Genomic DNA, 16,872 nt, shown 5'->3' with positions numbered 1-16,872 from the left:
ATCCTGAGGTAAAGGGAAAAAGAATTAAAATCACAAAATAAACCTTTTAAGGTGTGTCATCTGCTGGCTTCCATACTGAAACCGTTGATTACATTTTTGTTTTCCTTTACTAAAGGCCGCTTTAAATGAGATCATAAAATAAACCCATATAACTCCACAAGCTAAAATAAATCACTAATAACAGTGCAATTTTTGTGTGAACTGCTCATTTAAATTTACAATGAACTGAAAGCAGAGACACCTTTTTCACGCTCCAGTTAACATCATGTCTTATTAATGCCTGCCCTGCTGTTGAAAGTGAGTAGTTCCCCTTAGGGTAAGGATGTGAGTGCCTGGTCCAAGTGCTATTGCATTCTGGAATTAAAGGCAGAGTAAAAGGTGGTTTTCTTGCATGACATACTACAGCACAGTTAGTCCTATAAAGCCTATAATGTTTGTAAAAAATCCCCCACTGTGGACCTGTCGGAAAACGAACACTGGCTTCACAACTCATTACCAAGAAATCCAGAACTCATTTCTCATTCCAGGAAAATACGTCTGTCTTTTGTTTAGTTAGTTTTTTTAAATCACGACCCAGAATTTTGTGATACTGAGAAAAGAAGTCGATCGCATCTTAGGGAAGACACTATTTTAGTCAACGTTAACTCAGATTAACTTCCTAAACATTATAAAGTAAACTTGAAAGAGATTGAGATGTAATTACTCGTTACTTCTGCATGCATTGCCAAGCTGCAGATCATTCATAAATGCTTCTAAGAAAGATAAAGTGCAAAGTACAGTGTTCTTCTTTTTTCTTTTTTTTTTTAAGAAAACTGCTGATAAACTTTTATTTATGTGACAGTGCATACCACTAACATCATGCATTTGCTTCTTGGTTGAGGCAAATTTTAATAATTTACAATCATATTGTGCAACTGGAATAATAAAGTACTTCAAGAGGTGAAGTGAGATCTGCAGGGGAAAAAAAGTATGGAATGCTTGCATTTTAAATTCTCAATCGTTCCAATAATAATTCTATTTCTTACCTTGAGTTTGTCATATCGGTCGCTGAGGGCCGCCACTTGGTGGTCTCGATGTCGGCCGACAAGCTTGCACAAGGCGCAGATCAACTGTTCGTCTGTTACACAGTACATGTTGACTTTCTCGTCCTCATGCTCCAGACACATGAGCCCCCGGAGATGGGAGTCCTGCAAGGGTTCAATCAGCCGGTGGCCCGTGAAGGGTTTCTTGTTTGGGTGGGTGGCCTTGAGGCATTCCTCGCAGTACGACACCTCGCAGGTAACGCAGGTCTTCACTGCATCCTGCGGGGGATCCTGCTCGCAGAACTGACACTGCACTCGATCCGTAGGAGACGTCATGGCTTTGCCTTCTGGGATCACCCGCTCACGACGAGTCTCGCTTGGGGAGTTGGGTCCACTCAGAGAGGCTTTCTGGTAGCGGTCGATGATGTTCTGTAGGGTCACGTTGCGTTTGAGTCCCTCTAGGCCTCTCTGGTTGAGAGTAATGACATAGCGACAAGTTGGACACTGGAAGGCGCTGATAGACTGGATAGGCTCGCTGGGGGTGCAATGGGAGACCAAGATACGATGGGCACAGTTGAAACAAAGACTGTGAGCACAGGGCAGCAGCAGTGGGTCCTCAAAAAGCTCCAGACAGATTGGGCAGGTCAGCTCAGACTCTAGTGTTTCCATTTTCAGGCACAACAAAGAGGGATTGTGAGCGAAATCCAGGGAAGCCGATCAGCTATCTATGAATGACACAAAGGAAAAAAGCTCAGTTACTCAGTTATAGAAAGTTGGGGGGGAGAGAGTTAAAAACTAATTAAATAGATGTTGGAATGATTCAATCCAACTGTCCATATTTAATGAGTAGAGAGGCATAGAGATCAGATTTGGTAAAAAATTCTAAATAAGAGAGCTTTATCACAAGAGCTCCTAGATTTCACAAGCATTAATACTCTTATGTGGAAGCTGGTAGTCAGGGAAGATCACTTGGATATGGGTTATTTTCAGAATCAGTAAGGTGATTAAAACATGTCAGTGGCAGCATAGAGAGGTAAAAGCCAAACTAAAAAGAAAACTGTAGTTTCTGAAACATGTAAAGACATGTCTGCAGTTCAAGAGAGATCAACATTTGCAGCAAATAGCAGGAAGTTTGAACAGATACAGTTTTTAACCGCAGTCTACTATGGAAAGTGATTGACATTGTAATGTTGGCAGTCTTTTGGAAAGTGTTGCAGAAGGGCTGCTTATTTACGCAAGAGAAAATACAGTGTTTCTACTGTTTCAGTAGCAATGTTTGTTAGTCTCACTAGAATTGGTAATATGCCAAAGCCAATTTAAAATGTCTTTAAAATGTCTCCCTTATACTTTATCTGTTATTAAGTAGAGTAAAATAGTAGTTTATGGTGACATAATCTCCCTCACAAACACCATACAGTTGTCTCTACTGTTAATATATTTAATTAATGACTGCTTACAAAAGGACTGGTAGAAAACAAAAAAGTGAATGTTCTGTGAATGATTGGAGCCATGACATCATAAGTCCTCTGAAAAAGGACTTGAAAATTTGCTAAAATTAGTATCAGCAAGTAGTGTGAATGGTGCTTCTCTAGAAAAAATACAAACAAAGCCTGAATTAAACAAGACTTTTGCACAACTATGTGTTACTTAGAATAATCAGAATTTATTAAGTCAGTCCCATCTTGAGTTTTATTTGGCTTTTCTTTGCAAGATGAACTCAAGTACATGCATTGTGTAAATATTTGTGGGACAGTTAGGATAAGCAGGTGTCTGCTACTAATAAATAACCCTTTGCCTATTTGGTGCAGATCTGATTTGCTGAACTTGAAGAATGTAGCTGCAGCTCATTTTAATTTGGCTCCAGGGGAGCCTGCATGAGTTCCCCTCTGCACTGTCGTCCACTGGGGAACAGAGCAGCGAGGACTGACAGCTCAGCCAAGCAGAAGTCTATTGGCCTGCTTGCTGAAGGCTGGGGCTCCACACCGTCACAGACACTAAGCCTTTGTTCCCTGGTCACTCAGACACCCCCAGCTGCAAGCGGACGCACCGGACTTCACAGAGTCTCCCTGTGCGAACTTTACCTCCACTCATTAAGCGTGAAGAGGGCAAAAGCTCATTATCAAGGACAGTCGGGCCACAAACGGCCCCTTGAAAATCATGCAGGACGCCACAATTATCTCAGAGCAAGTTTGTGTTTTCCGTTGTCCTCGGATCTCCAGACTTTTGCTTGTCTTACTGTGGCTACAACACAAGAAGCAATTCTTGAGCATGTCTCCTGTGACTGGGAAGCATCTGTTGGCCTTTGTTAGCTTGTTACTTTATTCTTTACACACAAACCTGCCAATTCAACTGCCAAAAAATTCCTTTTCTGGATTAAACCTGATCTCTCCCCCACCATTGTTGACAAAAAAAATAAAAAATCTTAAACAGAAAAGCTTTCCTAACAAATTTTAAGTGTACTTTATAACACTGTCTCAGGAGATATGCTATATGTCTCAGACTTTCTAATTTAATTTCAGTGGAAATCCTTGTTTTTCTAATATTACTTTTTAAATATATATATTTTTTTACCATTTTATTAATCAAAGGTAACATTTTTGAGTAATAAAACTTCAGAGCAATAAAAAAATTAAAAACCGCAAAAGACACAAAAACATCGCAGACTACATTAGGTTTTGCAGGTCTTGTCAAACAGGTTCGCCTATTGGAGCATGCAGTCTGTGATAAAAACAAGGCAAATAAAGAGCAGTTTTAAATAAGCGCAGTAGGAAGAGGTGGCTATTCTGATGTCATCACCAGCTATATCATAAGACATCCTGGACTTATACAAAAGCTTGTAAAATAACACTGTGGCAAAGAGCCACTCCAAACAGCCCCAAGTATTTTCTGCATTCCTAAAAGCGCTCCCATTCATACAAAGTTTACTTTACCCACCGATGGATTTCGCCCCACTTTGCACTGCCGAGACATTTTTGCTTCAGGGAAACCTCTGACCTGAATCATGAAAATCTGTTTCTAACAAATGCAATAAACATGGACTCCGGTGTGAAGCACGCATCCAGATGGCACAAGTTTTCCAGACCCCAGTAATCCTGCTGCAGAGCTGTCATTAGGCGAAAGATTGAGCAAGAGGTAGCAAGCACAACAGGAAAAGTTGCCCGACAATTCCAGGAAAGCCAGCTCCACCTACAGCGGGAGCTCCGGCCAGAGCTTGGGAGAAGAGGAGGAGAGCGGACAGCAGTGAGTGTGGGGAGAGAGGGAGTAAAACGTCGAAAACAAACGGAGGGGATGGGATTGTTGCAGAAACCTCGTCCTCACAGGCAGGTCAGTGTCCTCGCAGCCCTGCCCATTCAGAAATTCAAAGCATCGGGATCAGTTTCAGCTTTCTTTGTGCAACTGTTCCCACTGTTTCATACAGCACAATGCTGTGGGCTCAAACTTTTTCCTGGCACTTCCATCAGGGACTCAAGGGTAAAAGTTGACAACACAAGCTGTGATGAGAGTTGGCCAGGCTATACAGCAGGGTCATGACTCTTTTTGCAGCCAGTGAACAAGTGATGAGAACCAAATAATAAGTCCTGTTGGAGGCAGATCCTCTCCGGAGTAATTCAAACTCCGGCATTATCGTACAGCTTGCGAAATATCTGCGCGGTCTCAAAGGAGAATGTTCAATAAGACTAGAAAATGAAGCCAGACATGACTTAACATCATCGGCAACATCCACATCTGTCACAGCTGGCGCTGTTGTGGCGAGTCAGTGAGCAGCCATCTGCTTACCATGTGCGACTATTTCCGAACACACCCCTGCTGGGTTTCGTTTTGGTCCTCCTGTCACTCAGAGGGGTCCCCCAGGAGGCTCGCCGCTCTCAGAGACAGACAAGAAGCTGTAAATATTAAAAAAGCTCTCGCTCAAGTCCAGACACACCTGTAGGTGCTAACTTCTAGGGAGAGAGAGACATGAAGGGAATGTGACTGGGATTCCCTGGGTGCTTTCTGTGCAGCCTCCAGCGGGAAATACATTCACTCGCCCTGGAGCAGAAAAAGGAACTTACCCCATTTGTTCAGTAAAATGATGAACGACAATGTGAACATAATAACCTTTGCTCACATTCTAACTTTAAAGCACATACTAATCAATTTTCCATTAAAAAAGTGGGAATTTGATTGACATACCAACACATATTCACTTAATATTTAAACTATCTGTGTGCAATTTAATCTCAAATAAAGCCAGCTGTTCTGTGAATCACTTACGAGTTTGTTAGAGCTCATTTATATAGAAAAGCATCATGAAGACAAAGGAACATGTCTGACAGCTCAGGGGTGGTATCGGGGTGAAGATTAAAACTATGTCACAAGCTTTGATATCATGGCACCACTGCACACCTGCCAGTGGCATAAAGAAAAGCATTATTGAGAGAGATCCTTAAGTCCAATTTGCAGTCTGCATGGCACACACATAAGGGACACATTAAACATGTTGTAAAATGTGTTCTATTCACAGTTTCACTCCCAAACCGCTTACAAGGAAGTCAAAGGGTCCACGAGGATACCCATGTTCACCTGACAGTTAAGGGGTTTTAAGAACTACAGTGAAAGGGTTTAGAACTAAATTATGTGTGTTTAATGGATAACACTCTGCATCTATGTGAACATACTCCACTGTAAAACATGGTGTTGGCAACATCCGGGTGTGGGAGACTTTTTTCGGGGACAGAAAAGCTGGTCATAGTTGATGGAAGATCATGTCGCTGAAGCGGTATGCCTATAGGATCATTGTCCGAAAGGTTGATCTAGAAATTGTTATTTTAATATGGAAAAGTTCACTGGGGGAAAAAAAAAAACAGACTCTTTTCAGGCAGTGTTAAGGAAAGGTTGGTCTAAAACATTGGAATTCAGCCCCAGACAATGTGCCAAGGTACTGAAATGACATGTGGAGTTACATTTTGATTAGGAAGTAATGGGTCCTTTATAGATGAAACAATTAAAATGTCTTTGATATGAGGGCAATTTCCTGCTCAAACGCTCCTTAATCCTCTTGGTTATGGTCTTTTATCACCCTTAATGATAGTCCTGATCCATGTAGGCCATTCAGACTCTGAAAGATTGTTATTGCTCTCTGTCTTCTTCCCCGGGCTGACACCTAACATATTTATCTGTAATCCTGTCCTGGTAGCATGGCTGTGACCAATGAAGGGGGCCAGGGCTGGAGGAGCAGCAGAAGCAGCCGGCTCTGCTCAGTTCTGCTCAGCTCAGCAGCGGCCCACTCAGGCCTAATGTGATTTACAGCTGCGGTGGCACCAGCCAGCTGATTAGACTGACTAATCTACCTGATCTGCAGCTGCACACATTACCCAGATCATCGTTAATGGAGCCTGTACGGCCGAGACACAGGCTGTAGTTTAAATGATAAAAGAGCGCAACCTAATTACTAACCTTAGCATCTCTGCGACTGGAGTTTAACCTCATCTGTACATGTTGGCACGGAGAAGAATAACGGTGTTCCGGGCTAATAATAAGCTTCAGGTGAAAACCGTGGCTCTAAATGTATCGTTTCTGGCATTTCACGAGTCTGGTTGTGCTAACAAGTTCATTTGGTTTCCTGTCTTACAGTCTGAGCAACGCAGGTCAGACTGGTCGGCAGCAACTTCTCATTTCCTCTGCGAGGCTTGGCAGGTGCCATCAGCGGGAAAACACCCTATCCTTTCCACGACCACAGGAACTTCAAGGAATGCGACTTTCCAAGCATGCAGCTGCAACCCGCTTCCTCCAAGTTCACACACGGTTAAAACTACTCGGTTACTCGTTGAGTTAAAACGTCAATGTACTCATTTAAGTTTTGACTTTTTAAGTTTGGAGAAGTCGTTTAGGGTTGACGATTTCCAAGTGGAGAAAACACGCAAATGGCGACATCTTGTGGTTGTTTTGCAAAGCTGCATACAAGAAAGTATTCACACCGTCACATGTTTAGCAATACATTAACAAACATTGGATCAAAATGTGAGAAAATATACCCACTTTAACGACGGTGACTTTCAAATAACTACTTCTTGGAAAATTGTAAAACTTTTCTCAGAAGTAAGAATATCTCGTCCATCTCTTCGAAAGCTTTAGTTGTTCTTCCTCTGAAGCAAGTTTTTCTTGCTCTAAAACAAGAACAACTTGCTTTAGAGCAACACAACTTTATCCAACTAAAGCAAGTTGTTCTTGCTTTAGTTGGATATGTCTTTTGAACATATCTTCCTGATGTGTTCAAAAGTCAGGATATGTCTTTTGAACATATAACACAGCCGTTATAAGATTAAACTTTGTAAAAGATAATTCTGGTTAAAAAATGGGGAAAAAAAAGACTACTTTTGTTTCTTGCCGGTTTTCAAAACGGAACCTTGGGAGGATTTCTGATTTGCTCCAAGCTTTTCACCGTTTTGAGATCATCCCATTTTTACAATAAATACTGTTTTGCTTCTTTAAAATGATCCAGATTAGCTCTCAGAGACTGAAGATGATGGACTGGAGGTAATGGCTTATCCAACACGGGCAAAAACGAAAATGGATTTTTGGCCTCCAATTTCAAGAAGTGTCATATTGTTTTTTTCCGGATGCTATTTTGTCAACATTTGAATATTCATCTAAGTTGCACTTTGTTGGAATACATTTACCTGGAAAGTAGGAGACAGTGTGACGTCAATGTACTTGCTGTTTGAAACAAGCTGAGAACTTTAAAGAAAACGTTGGTATCTAATTTTATGAACTGCTAATACATTAGAATTTTTTTTGCACTGAATTTTCTACCAGACACTTGCACTGCCAAGAGAGGCATTACCTGTTCTGTTCTCTGTAAATGATTTACACAGGAAGGTTATAGGTGGTGCACCACCAACCTTATCTCCAGTGTAAATAACTTCCTAATTTAGACATGACAATGTGTTTTAAAGTTTCTTTTAAAATAGCTTTTGTGTTTAACACCAAGGTGGTGTTTTTGACACTGGAGTTGTTTTGATTCTACTCTGGTTTCAGCCCCTCCTACACTAGCTCTTCCGTTAGCCTCCAGAATCAACTCATCTGGATTTGTACTAAACAAAAACACTTAAGAGAGTTGTACAATAATCTGTTACACTGTAGGTAAGATATTGACTGTTTATAAAGACTAAACAGACTACTAAAACAATTCTTAACAGTCCCTTCAAACACTTCATTGACTCAATAAAAGCTATAAAGATCTCCACGTGTTGCCATGGTGACAGCTTGTTGTCTATTAGTCACAGTAGTGATCAGAAGCGGTGTGCTCATTTGGAAAGGTGCCTTGCATTTCTTTTTAAAACAACCAGTTATTAATTAATAGGAACCACAAGAAAGTGCATTTTCCTCCTCTACGATGAAGTGGACCGTGACATCTGATAATGATAAATAAAAATAAAAAAAGGATCTGTTGACAAAATGGCAATAATAAAAGGGAAAGACCATCCTTTTGAAGCTGCACACTCAAAAATAATGCATCAAACTAAAGTAAATGTGCCAAAGATTGATTAATTCAATTTCCAGAAAACCTGCAGTCGAGAATGTGTTTGAAAATGTCTCAAAGCTGTCGCAAATGACTGTTTTTACACAGGAAGTCTGCTGTAGCCTCAACCCACTCATTTTTGTGCCGTTTAATTCCAGAAATTCCCTTCAGACCTTGCTTAGTCATCACACCTCTCATGCAATCTGGTTCAAAACCTTAGGAAAAATAACATAGCCCGACAACTTTTGCACCTAAAAAGATCCCTGCCTGGAGCTTTGGAAACACATTATGACTCATGTTTTAGCAGGAAAAAAAAACAAAAAAACCCCACAAAGGCACAGTAACATTACACACTGGCTGTGTTCTGAGTGACCTCTTGACTTACCTGCCTCATGGTTCCAGCCGTAAAGAAGCAAGGGAAAGTACAGAGCCACCTCCACAGTCACTCACTGCTGATATTTAGTCTCTGCGAAGCTGATCCACTGCAGCGGTCTGAACTTAAAGTGTAGTGACTCGCCTCTCAGACTCTCTGTGAGTTTCTGAGCTCTTAACCCTCTCCTCTGAGCCCGCGGGGGGATCAAAACTTGCCACCTTTTTATCTACTCTGACTGAGAACCATCCCATCTAGATGCAGTGGGCTGCAGGATATTGGAGAAGCCAATAGTGTGAAAGGGGGGCAGGACTTTTGCTTCTCCGCACTATAACTTGAGGCTATCAGACGTAACTTGGAGCAGAGGTTTTCCGAACTCGCATAGATGCCTCCAGCTGAACACCAGAAACAAAATTAAACTGTTGGATACCGTTACCATCATCCTTAACCTCAATCAAATTTAGTTGGAAGCATTGGAGTTGAAAATTTGCACCATGCTCACAGTGAGAATAACTGAAGTCAAACAATATACTTTTAACACAGATGCTAGCTGTTATCAGCCATATTTCTCAGATTAAACACAGGAATGCGCTGAGATTTGTGACTGCAGACTTAAAAAGTGTTGAAAGCTTTCTCTCACATTGTTGGCGCCTGCTCACAATTCCTCAGTTGCTTAGAAAATAACTAACATGTGGAAAGACTGACCCGGTTGGCACCCAAGCAGTACGAGAGAGCGAGATCGCATCAAGTCTGATCAGTTTCTCAGCTGAAAGTTTAGACGCCGTTACCCGAGACAACCTTGTCACCAACATTGGGTATGAGGGCTTTTTTAAAATTTTTTTTTAGAATTGGATCACTGTGCAAGATGCATGTTTTGGGCTGTGGTTTTACCGGCGTAAAACCACAGTGCAAAATGGCATAGTTTCACTTGGATTACAAAGCAGCCACATTCTTATGTCCAGAAGTCCTCATGTTTCAGTTCAGCCTGCTGCATCCAGAATGGTGTGAAATGAAATAAGAGAAATCAAACCATTTTAGGGACTTAATAGTCAATATTCCCTTGAAAAGTAACGCATAGCTATGTTTTTTTCAGTACAATCAGCTTAAATTCAGCCACCATTATATGAAATGTTGAAGCCTATAAATCTTACATTTTGCTGCCTAGAAAATCCATAAATTCAAACAATTTTCAGTTGGTTAAAAAAGTTTAAAAAAATTATACCACCCCACTAAACTTTTGACACAAAGCAGGAAAGACTTGCGCTTTTGCACTGTTTGAAATATTTTGACTCTCAGCTAATATGAAGAGTCTAATCAGACATGGAAGCATTTTTTCAGTGTTGTGTAATTTGGTGAGCCTCTGATTGTGGTCCCGGTTTCCTGCTCTTTGCTGATAGGAGGGTCATCCTGTGTGGTCCTCTGCTGCTGAAGCCAGTCTGCTTAAGGGTTTGACATATTGTGCCAGAGATGCAACTCTGCATGTCGCGGTTGTAACCAGTGGTCATTTCAGCTGCTGCTGCCCGTTCTGTTATCGCAAACCAGTCTTTCTATAATTCTCTGACCTCTGGTGCCTGTAACCTGTTTTTCATCCGCGGAAATGTCACTTTTTGAACCATTCTCTGTAAACCTGAGTAATAGCCTTATGTGAAAATTTCAGTAGATCAGCAGTTTCTAGAAAATACTCAGAAGCTCAGAAATCACTAAAATCCCATTTCTTTCACATTCTGATGCTTTGTTTAAAGTTTAGCAAGTCGTGTTCGCTATGCCTAGATGCCTGAATGCTTAAATACATCGATCTGCTGCCATTTGATTGGGTGATTCACTGTTTACCAGACAATTAAAGAGGTGTATCTAATTAAGTACCCCTTGAGTGAATGGATATGAGCAGGTGCAGGAGGCCACTGAGTGCCACTAGACTGCTTGTTCATATTCAACCTGCTGTTTAAAAAACAAATTGCATTCTAAATGCAAAATATTCACAGAAAACTGTGAAGCAGATTCAATGCAGCAGACCAATAGATTGTCAAAGCTTAAACAGAAATCCTTACTCTTTCTTCTGGACTTTTTAAGCATCCTTCTCCAAAGATACAAAGTGTGTCTTACCTCACAGCCTGTTAGTCACTCAACCAGACAGTCCAGTCAGGGTGACTCAAAGATACACAGAGAAACCAAAGATGAGAGTTTCCTAAAAACTTGTGACTTTGCTCAGAAGACTCCCTCTACTTTTTAACTATCTGTCTGGGTGCTGCCGCTTCATCTGTTTTCCTCCTGTCTCTGAAAGTCTTCTCACACAAGCCTCTTTTTTCTTTTTTTCTAATCCTCTCCAAAGGAAGCCGAAACTGCTCCAAATGGTTCAACCAGGCACCGACTTCTCAGGCTTTTCCCTCTTTGTGTTATTTTGTTGGCTGGGATCATTAACTTGGTCCCATGAGAACACGAGGAGGTAAATAACCACCCCCTCCTTCCTGTGGAAGCTGTCAATCACTTGTGATGATGAGGAGGTGAGGGGCTGCTCTTAGCCTCTGAGGAAACACTCCTGATTGGTCACCGGGGAGCAGGGGTGCCCGGCATGACAAATGGGAGCTCTAAGATGGATAGAATTGCTCTGTTAGGGTTACATGCGCAGCCATAATAGACTTTTACACAACTCACTCATTTGCATGTCATTTAGAATAAAGCTGCAGACTTGTCAGACTTGACAGCAAATGTCTCTGCATCTGGATTTGAGGGGGGGAAAAAAGTGCTTCGTTTAATACGTTGGCAGTTGGGCAAATGCTAGGGTCAAGCTGAATAATGTCAAGATCTTTTAAATGACACTTTGGTACAGTCTGGACATTCAGTGGGGGGTACGAGGGGAGAAACTACGAGGGATGCATTAAGCTGCCGTTGCTATGGCAGTTTGGCAGGAGCAGGGATGCATCCTGCCTCTCGAGCCAAATGCCATTCTAATCTTTTCACTGGCCAACCCTCAGCTCTCTCTTCACAGATTGTTTGTTTCTTCGTCAAGCCTACCACTGTCTGTTAGTTTCCTCTTCCTCCCAACATCCAATGCCAATTTGAAGTCAACAGCATTTTGTAAGGAAGTGAAATGTGTAGAGACCCTGTGACTGAGACAATACCTGAACGAGGTCACTCCCCTTCACAGGACCGAGACTAAACGCTTTAACTGACAAATGACGAGAAACAACAGACACATTAAGCACGGCTGTGAGTCTGATGCCTGTGCTTGACTCATTCTGAACACTAATAGATTTGTAAACGGCGCTCAGCAAATCCATTTCCAATGCAAAACACACAGAAAGCGCTAAAGTAATTAAAGTTTATATACCTCAGTTCAAAAAACTGAAACATCCACCAGATAAAATACATACAAAGAAATATTAATCTTATTTCTGTCAAGAAGATTACGACATACAACTAAGTAAAAACCAAAATTCAGTTTTTCAGAAAATTTGAATATTCCATAAGACGAATATAATTGCTTCACATGTCCAGTCACCGCACTATTTTGCACTCAGTATTTGATGAAGGCCCTTATTACAGGAACTACTGCATCAATGCGGAGTGGATCTCTGTTAAGCTGTTAAAAAAACAAGTTTGTTTTGATCGTGTCCTTTAGCATGTCTCCAACGTTGTTCAAAGTCTTTTCAAGTCTAAATTTGTTCTATAACACATACAACCATCAGTAGTTGACAGAAATGCTGCACGAAGTACAAAATGAACTTAATATGAAAACAGCCCCGCCCTCCCAGACCCCAATAAAAACCGAAATAATTATAAGTTCTCTTATTAAAGGGCCTGTAACACATCTATGAATTAATTATTTTGCAACAAAATGACAGAAAATCATGGCTATTTACTTTGATTTGAGAGAGAAGCAGACATGTGAGGCCAGTGAAAACTGGTTTGCCCTCTTTATTCATTCCAAAGGTCACACCCTTCCCTGAACTGTAAAAAAAACATCAAATAAAAAAAAAAACAGTCTGTTTCTGTTTTTATCTTTCCACAAAAGAAAATCTGTCTGGGTTGTGGTTTTCAGTAACCCGTCCCCACCTCTCCCACTGGAAACTGAGGCTGTTCTTTGCTCTGGTTTGACACACAAGGTTTCTCTTGTTTTCAAGAAAAGGGATATAAGATCTTTATTTTTTGGTATTATTTTCAGTGACTTACTGTGGTATGAAAATATGAGATAGAGTCCTGACAGAACGTTTAATAATTACTTGCTTTAGCAGTCACTATTAAGTTTCAAACATTTTAAAATAAGCAATTAATAGTCTGTGTTAATACAATATGCAGTTTTGAAATTATACTGTGTAGCCAATCAGGAAACTGTGACAAAAAGTAATGCCAAAGACCCCCTGTTAAGTCATACAGCAAATTTTATAAGCATTTTTATCCAATTTCACTCACTCCAAGCAGGCCTGATTACGGCCAGGCCTGTAGAATTAAGAAATATGGCCAGCCTATAAAAGTTGTTCCATTGATGACTCACCCTGAAGGCCACAAACAAACCCTGAATAACATCTAAACACTGCAATCTTCATTTGTCAAAGTTAGGGTCAGTGTTCATTATTCACCAACTGGAAAGGGACTGAGCAAAAATACTATCCATGGGCAAGCTCCAAGGCGATATTGACTGGTGATTTAGAAGAATATTTTTTTCTGGTAGACAGGACAAAAGTGGAACTTTTTGGAAGGGGTTCATCCTGTTTCATCCTTCATAAAACATGTAACTTAAAAAAAATTAATTATGCCATACATAAACCTTTAAAAATGATGGGAGGCTTTTTTTGCCGGTTCAGGACCATGATGACTTGATGTTTGTACCAGAAATTCTTTGCAACAGGACAATCATCCAAACACCAAGATGTTCACTTCTGAATGGCTAAAACTAAAACCAAAATGTTGGCTTTGGAGTGGCCTTGTCGAATCCCATTGAGATGATGTGGCATTAGCTAAAACAGATGGTTCATGCTTGAAAACCACCCAAAGTAAAACAACTCTGCAAAGAAGAGTGAATCAAGATATTTAGAGGAAGATTAAAGACTCATTGATAGTTATCACGGGAGTTGTTGCTGCAAAGATGTTACAACCAGTTATTAGGTTTCAGAGGCTTTTTCTGACGAGGCCAGGTTGGCCTGGATAACTTAATTTCACTTCATAAAAGGAAGGAAATTCTAAAACTGCACTTTGTTTTTCCTCATATCATTATCTGATATTAAAAGTGGTTTAATGCTACAAAATACCAGAAGAAATCAGTAGCGGAATAAGTACTTTCTCACAGTATCTTAAGTAATCAATATAAAATGCTGTCACAAGATGCCATAATGTCGAAAATGATTGTTTCTGTTTCTGAATTTGCATTGGTGGCAGTGAAGCCTACAAATATTCTAGAATAATCCTCATATAAATACAGCCTAAAAAAACAACAACACATATATTCCCTTATCAATTAATAGCATAACTGTCCACAAAATTATTCCAAACAAATGAATATTCATCTCCATTAAATGAGGCCATTTGCAGCCTAAGGCGGTCCTCTTGATGATGGCTGGCACATCAAGCTGCATTAATTAGAAAAAGACCTGCAGAGGGCCAGAAACGCCCTCCTGAAAAGCAAGATAAGTAGTTGGAGCAAAACAGGCCATGAAATTGAGTGTTACATAAACATTAATAGTTGAGGAAAGAAGAGGGAGGAATTTTTTTTTTCTTCTACCTGCATAGTCATCATGTCATAAGGTTAGCTATCAATTTGCAGTATAAGCAGTTCCACAAGAAAATCCATGCCATGCCAAACAAAGAAATCCTAATTTATGCATACGACCACAAACTGTACAAATAAGATTTTTAAAATAACACATTTAAAATAAATAATCATTACACAGCTTTAAAGCAGCCAAATACGCTGAGTAAGGTAGAAACAATTTGAATAGCCTCAAATGCAAATTCATTTGTCTTCAGCAGCCATGAAAATAAACAGTAAAATCAACTCACATGCTAAAGTCCTGAGAAATCTTTGAGATTATTTTCGAGCACAAGATGAAAAGGAATCTCCCATTGAGAGCCGAGCTCTCTATTTCAGTGATGAGAGAATAAACAAAACATACAGTAGCATCCTAGCTGCTCTGTTTCCCACACGCCCTCCTTCATTGCTGGATCTCCCCACCCAGCCCCATCCCTGGCTATATGCTCATGCAAGCATAAATCATTACCAGCAAGCATCACGTCCACCAGGCCATTTCATGGATATGTTCTTCATTAATGCACCCCCAACCCCCTTTTTGGGGTTGAGCATTTGCCCCTGACTCCCCACCCACCCTCACAACAAAAAGACAAAGAGGTAGCAAATGGAGAGCCAAAGTGGGGGGGTACACAAACCTTGGGGACCACATTTTGATGAGTTTCTAACTACGAGGCCCGGCCTTGAACAGATGGGACCGTGTCTCCAGGGTTGTGCTGCATCGCTGCGTTTAGTTAGCGCATACACTCCCACACACACACCCCTATACATCCTTTTAACCAACTTCTGCTCACCAAATGATGCTGTGCAGATTCTACTCTAGATGTGATGAGCAACATAAAAGAAAATGTCTTTTATAATATTATGTTTGGCATCAAACTTCAATGTAATCACAGTAATTGGAGTCTGAAGGTAAATGTCTAATTAGGTTAGCATGTGCTTACAGGCATTAGGATGGTCTTTTTCAGTACAAGTGCTGATCTAAGCGACTATAATCATTTTTTCCGAACTAGAACAGCCCTCACTCTGCCAGCGAACAATGAGATGAAAGCAAAGGCTGCCCTCGTCGTGGCAAAAGTTCAACTTTTTAATTGCACTCGTGCCTTAAGACATGCTGCCAATGACTAACCCGCAATCGGCTTGAATATTAGCCAAATGAATGAGAATGTTATTGAAAAGCTAATTAACGCTCACAGCGGTTTATCTTCAGAGCAGGTAAAGTTAGTTCAAAGAAATCTAGTATGATTTAGGTATATGCTCTCAAAGGACCCGCCATCTTGTTTCTGCATGCATTTAGCTCGAGGTTAGCAGGCTAAATGGGCAGGACTGGTGTGGGCAGCGACCTGGTATTGATCCTCATCCCCCTCAGCAGCGCTGCATGGTCGTGAAAATGCCACCATCAGATTTAAGCTTACGATCTTCTCTATTTTTTTCTTCTGTAGTAAATTGGACTAACTTATTCTGTGCACATGTATACAGAGACTTAATTTAGTTTGAAATGTTTATGAAACCTGATAAGCACCACAGTTTAGATTTATGAAAGAGCAACGTTCTAAAGACGTTTGTTTTTGTTAATTCTATACAAGCATTCACAATCCTTGGAACATTTACACATTTTGTCATGTTGAATTCACTCATTTCGATTTATGTCATTGGGATTTTATGATCAGATAAACAAGATGTAAAAGCATATTACAAATAAAAAAAAAAGCGGTCTCGAGGCAAATTGTGAATTTGCCTCGAGACCGCTTGACATTGGTAGGCCTAAATAAAACGTAATGCAAACGACTGCTTTAAAAGGTTACCTATTCGGTAAGGAGAGTCCACCTTTTTGGGATACATGCGAAATGCTATGTGAGGCTGAAAGGAAATGCTGGCCATCAAGCTAAACACACCATTCTCATGGGAAAATATGGAGGTGGCATCATCAGGCTGTGGGGAAATAGCCGAGAGACCAAGAGCATAGACTAAGTCAGCAGTTTTTGTATGTCAGCTTTTATCAAAGACATTCAGGTAAAATTACAACCACTGCAAAAAATGAAGCCTATATATATAAAGTTTGCCAACAATCTGTTTTGAAACAATAAAGCAAACTTTGCTATTCAAAAAGAACTCTTTATGTTTTGTTTTAAGTACTATAACAAGGGATCAAAAGAAACTGTTGCGGTCAAAATAAAAAGTCATTGATCATTTCCCAAAGAAGCTCGATGTACTTTGTGGCTAAAATAAAATTGCACAA

General features: G+C 40.5%; 1 protein-coding gene across 7 annotated transcripts in view; it reads right to left on the bottom strand.

The window, feature by feature from the left end:
- The window catches only part of mid1 (midline 1), a 40,453-nt gene that overhangs the window by 18,564 nt on the left and 5,017 nt on the right, over positions 1-16,872 (bottom strand). For 2 of the 7 annotated variants that reach the window (XM_008400353.2, XM_008400407.2), the window contains exon 2: positions 1,026-1,747. In XM_008400353.2, the coding sequence (XP_008398575.1) occupies positions 1,026-1,691 (666 nt within the window). In that variant the 5' untranslated portion in view covers positions 1,692-1,747. Of the gene's footprint in view, positions 1-1,025; positions 1,748-3,956; positions 4,404-6,458; positions 6,584-8,908; positions 9,136-10,996; positions 11,278-14,887; positions 14,912-16,872 lie in introns of those variants that run through there. The other 5 variants (XM_008400398.3, XM_008400382.3, XM_008400371.3 and 2 more) reach the window with 5 other exon arrangements.

Source organism: Poecilia reticulata, chromosome 2 (genome assembly GCF_904066995.2).
Source record: "Poecilia reticulata chromosome 2, P_reticulata-male-v2, whole genome shotgun sequence".
In the NCBI taxonomy this organism is placed as follows: Eukaryota; Metazoa; Chordata; class Actinopteri; order Cyprinodontiformes; family Poeciliidae; genus Poecilia; species Poecilia reticulata.
Note: the sequence above shows the minus strand (reverse complement) of the source record. Positions and strands in the feature narration are given on the sequence as shown.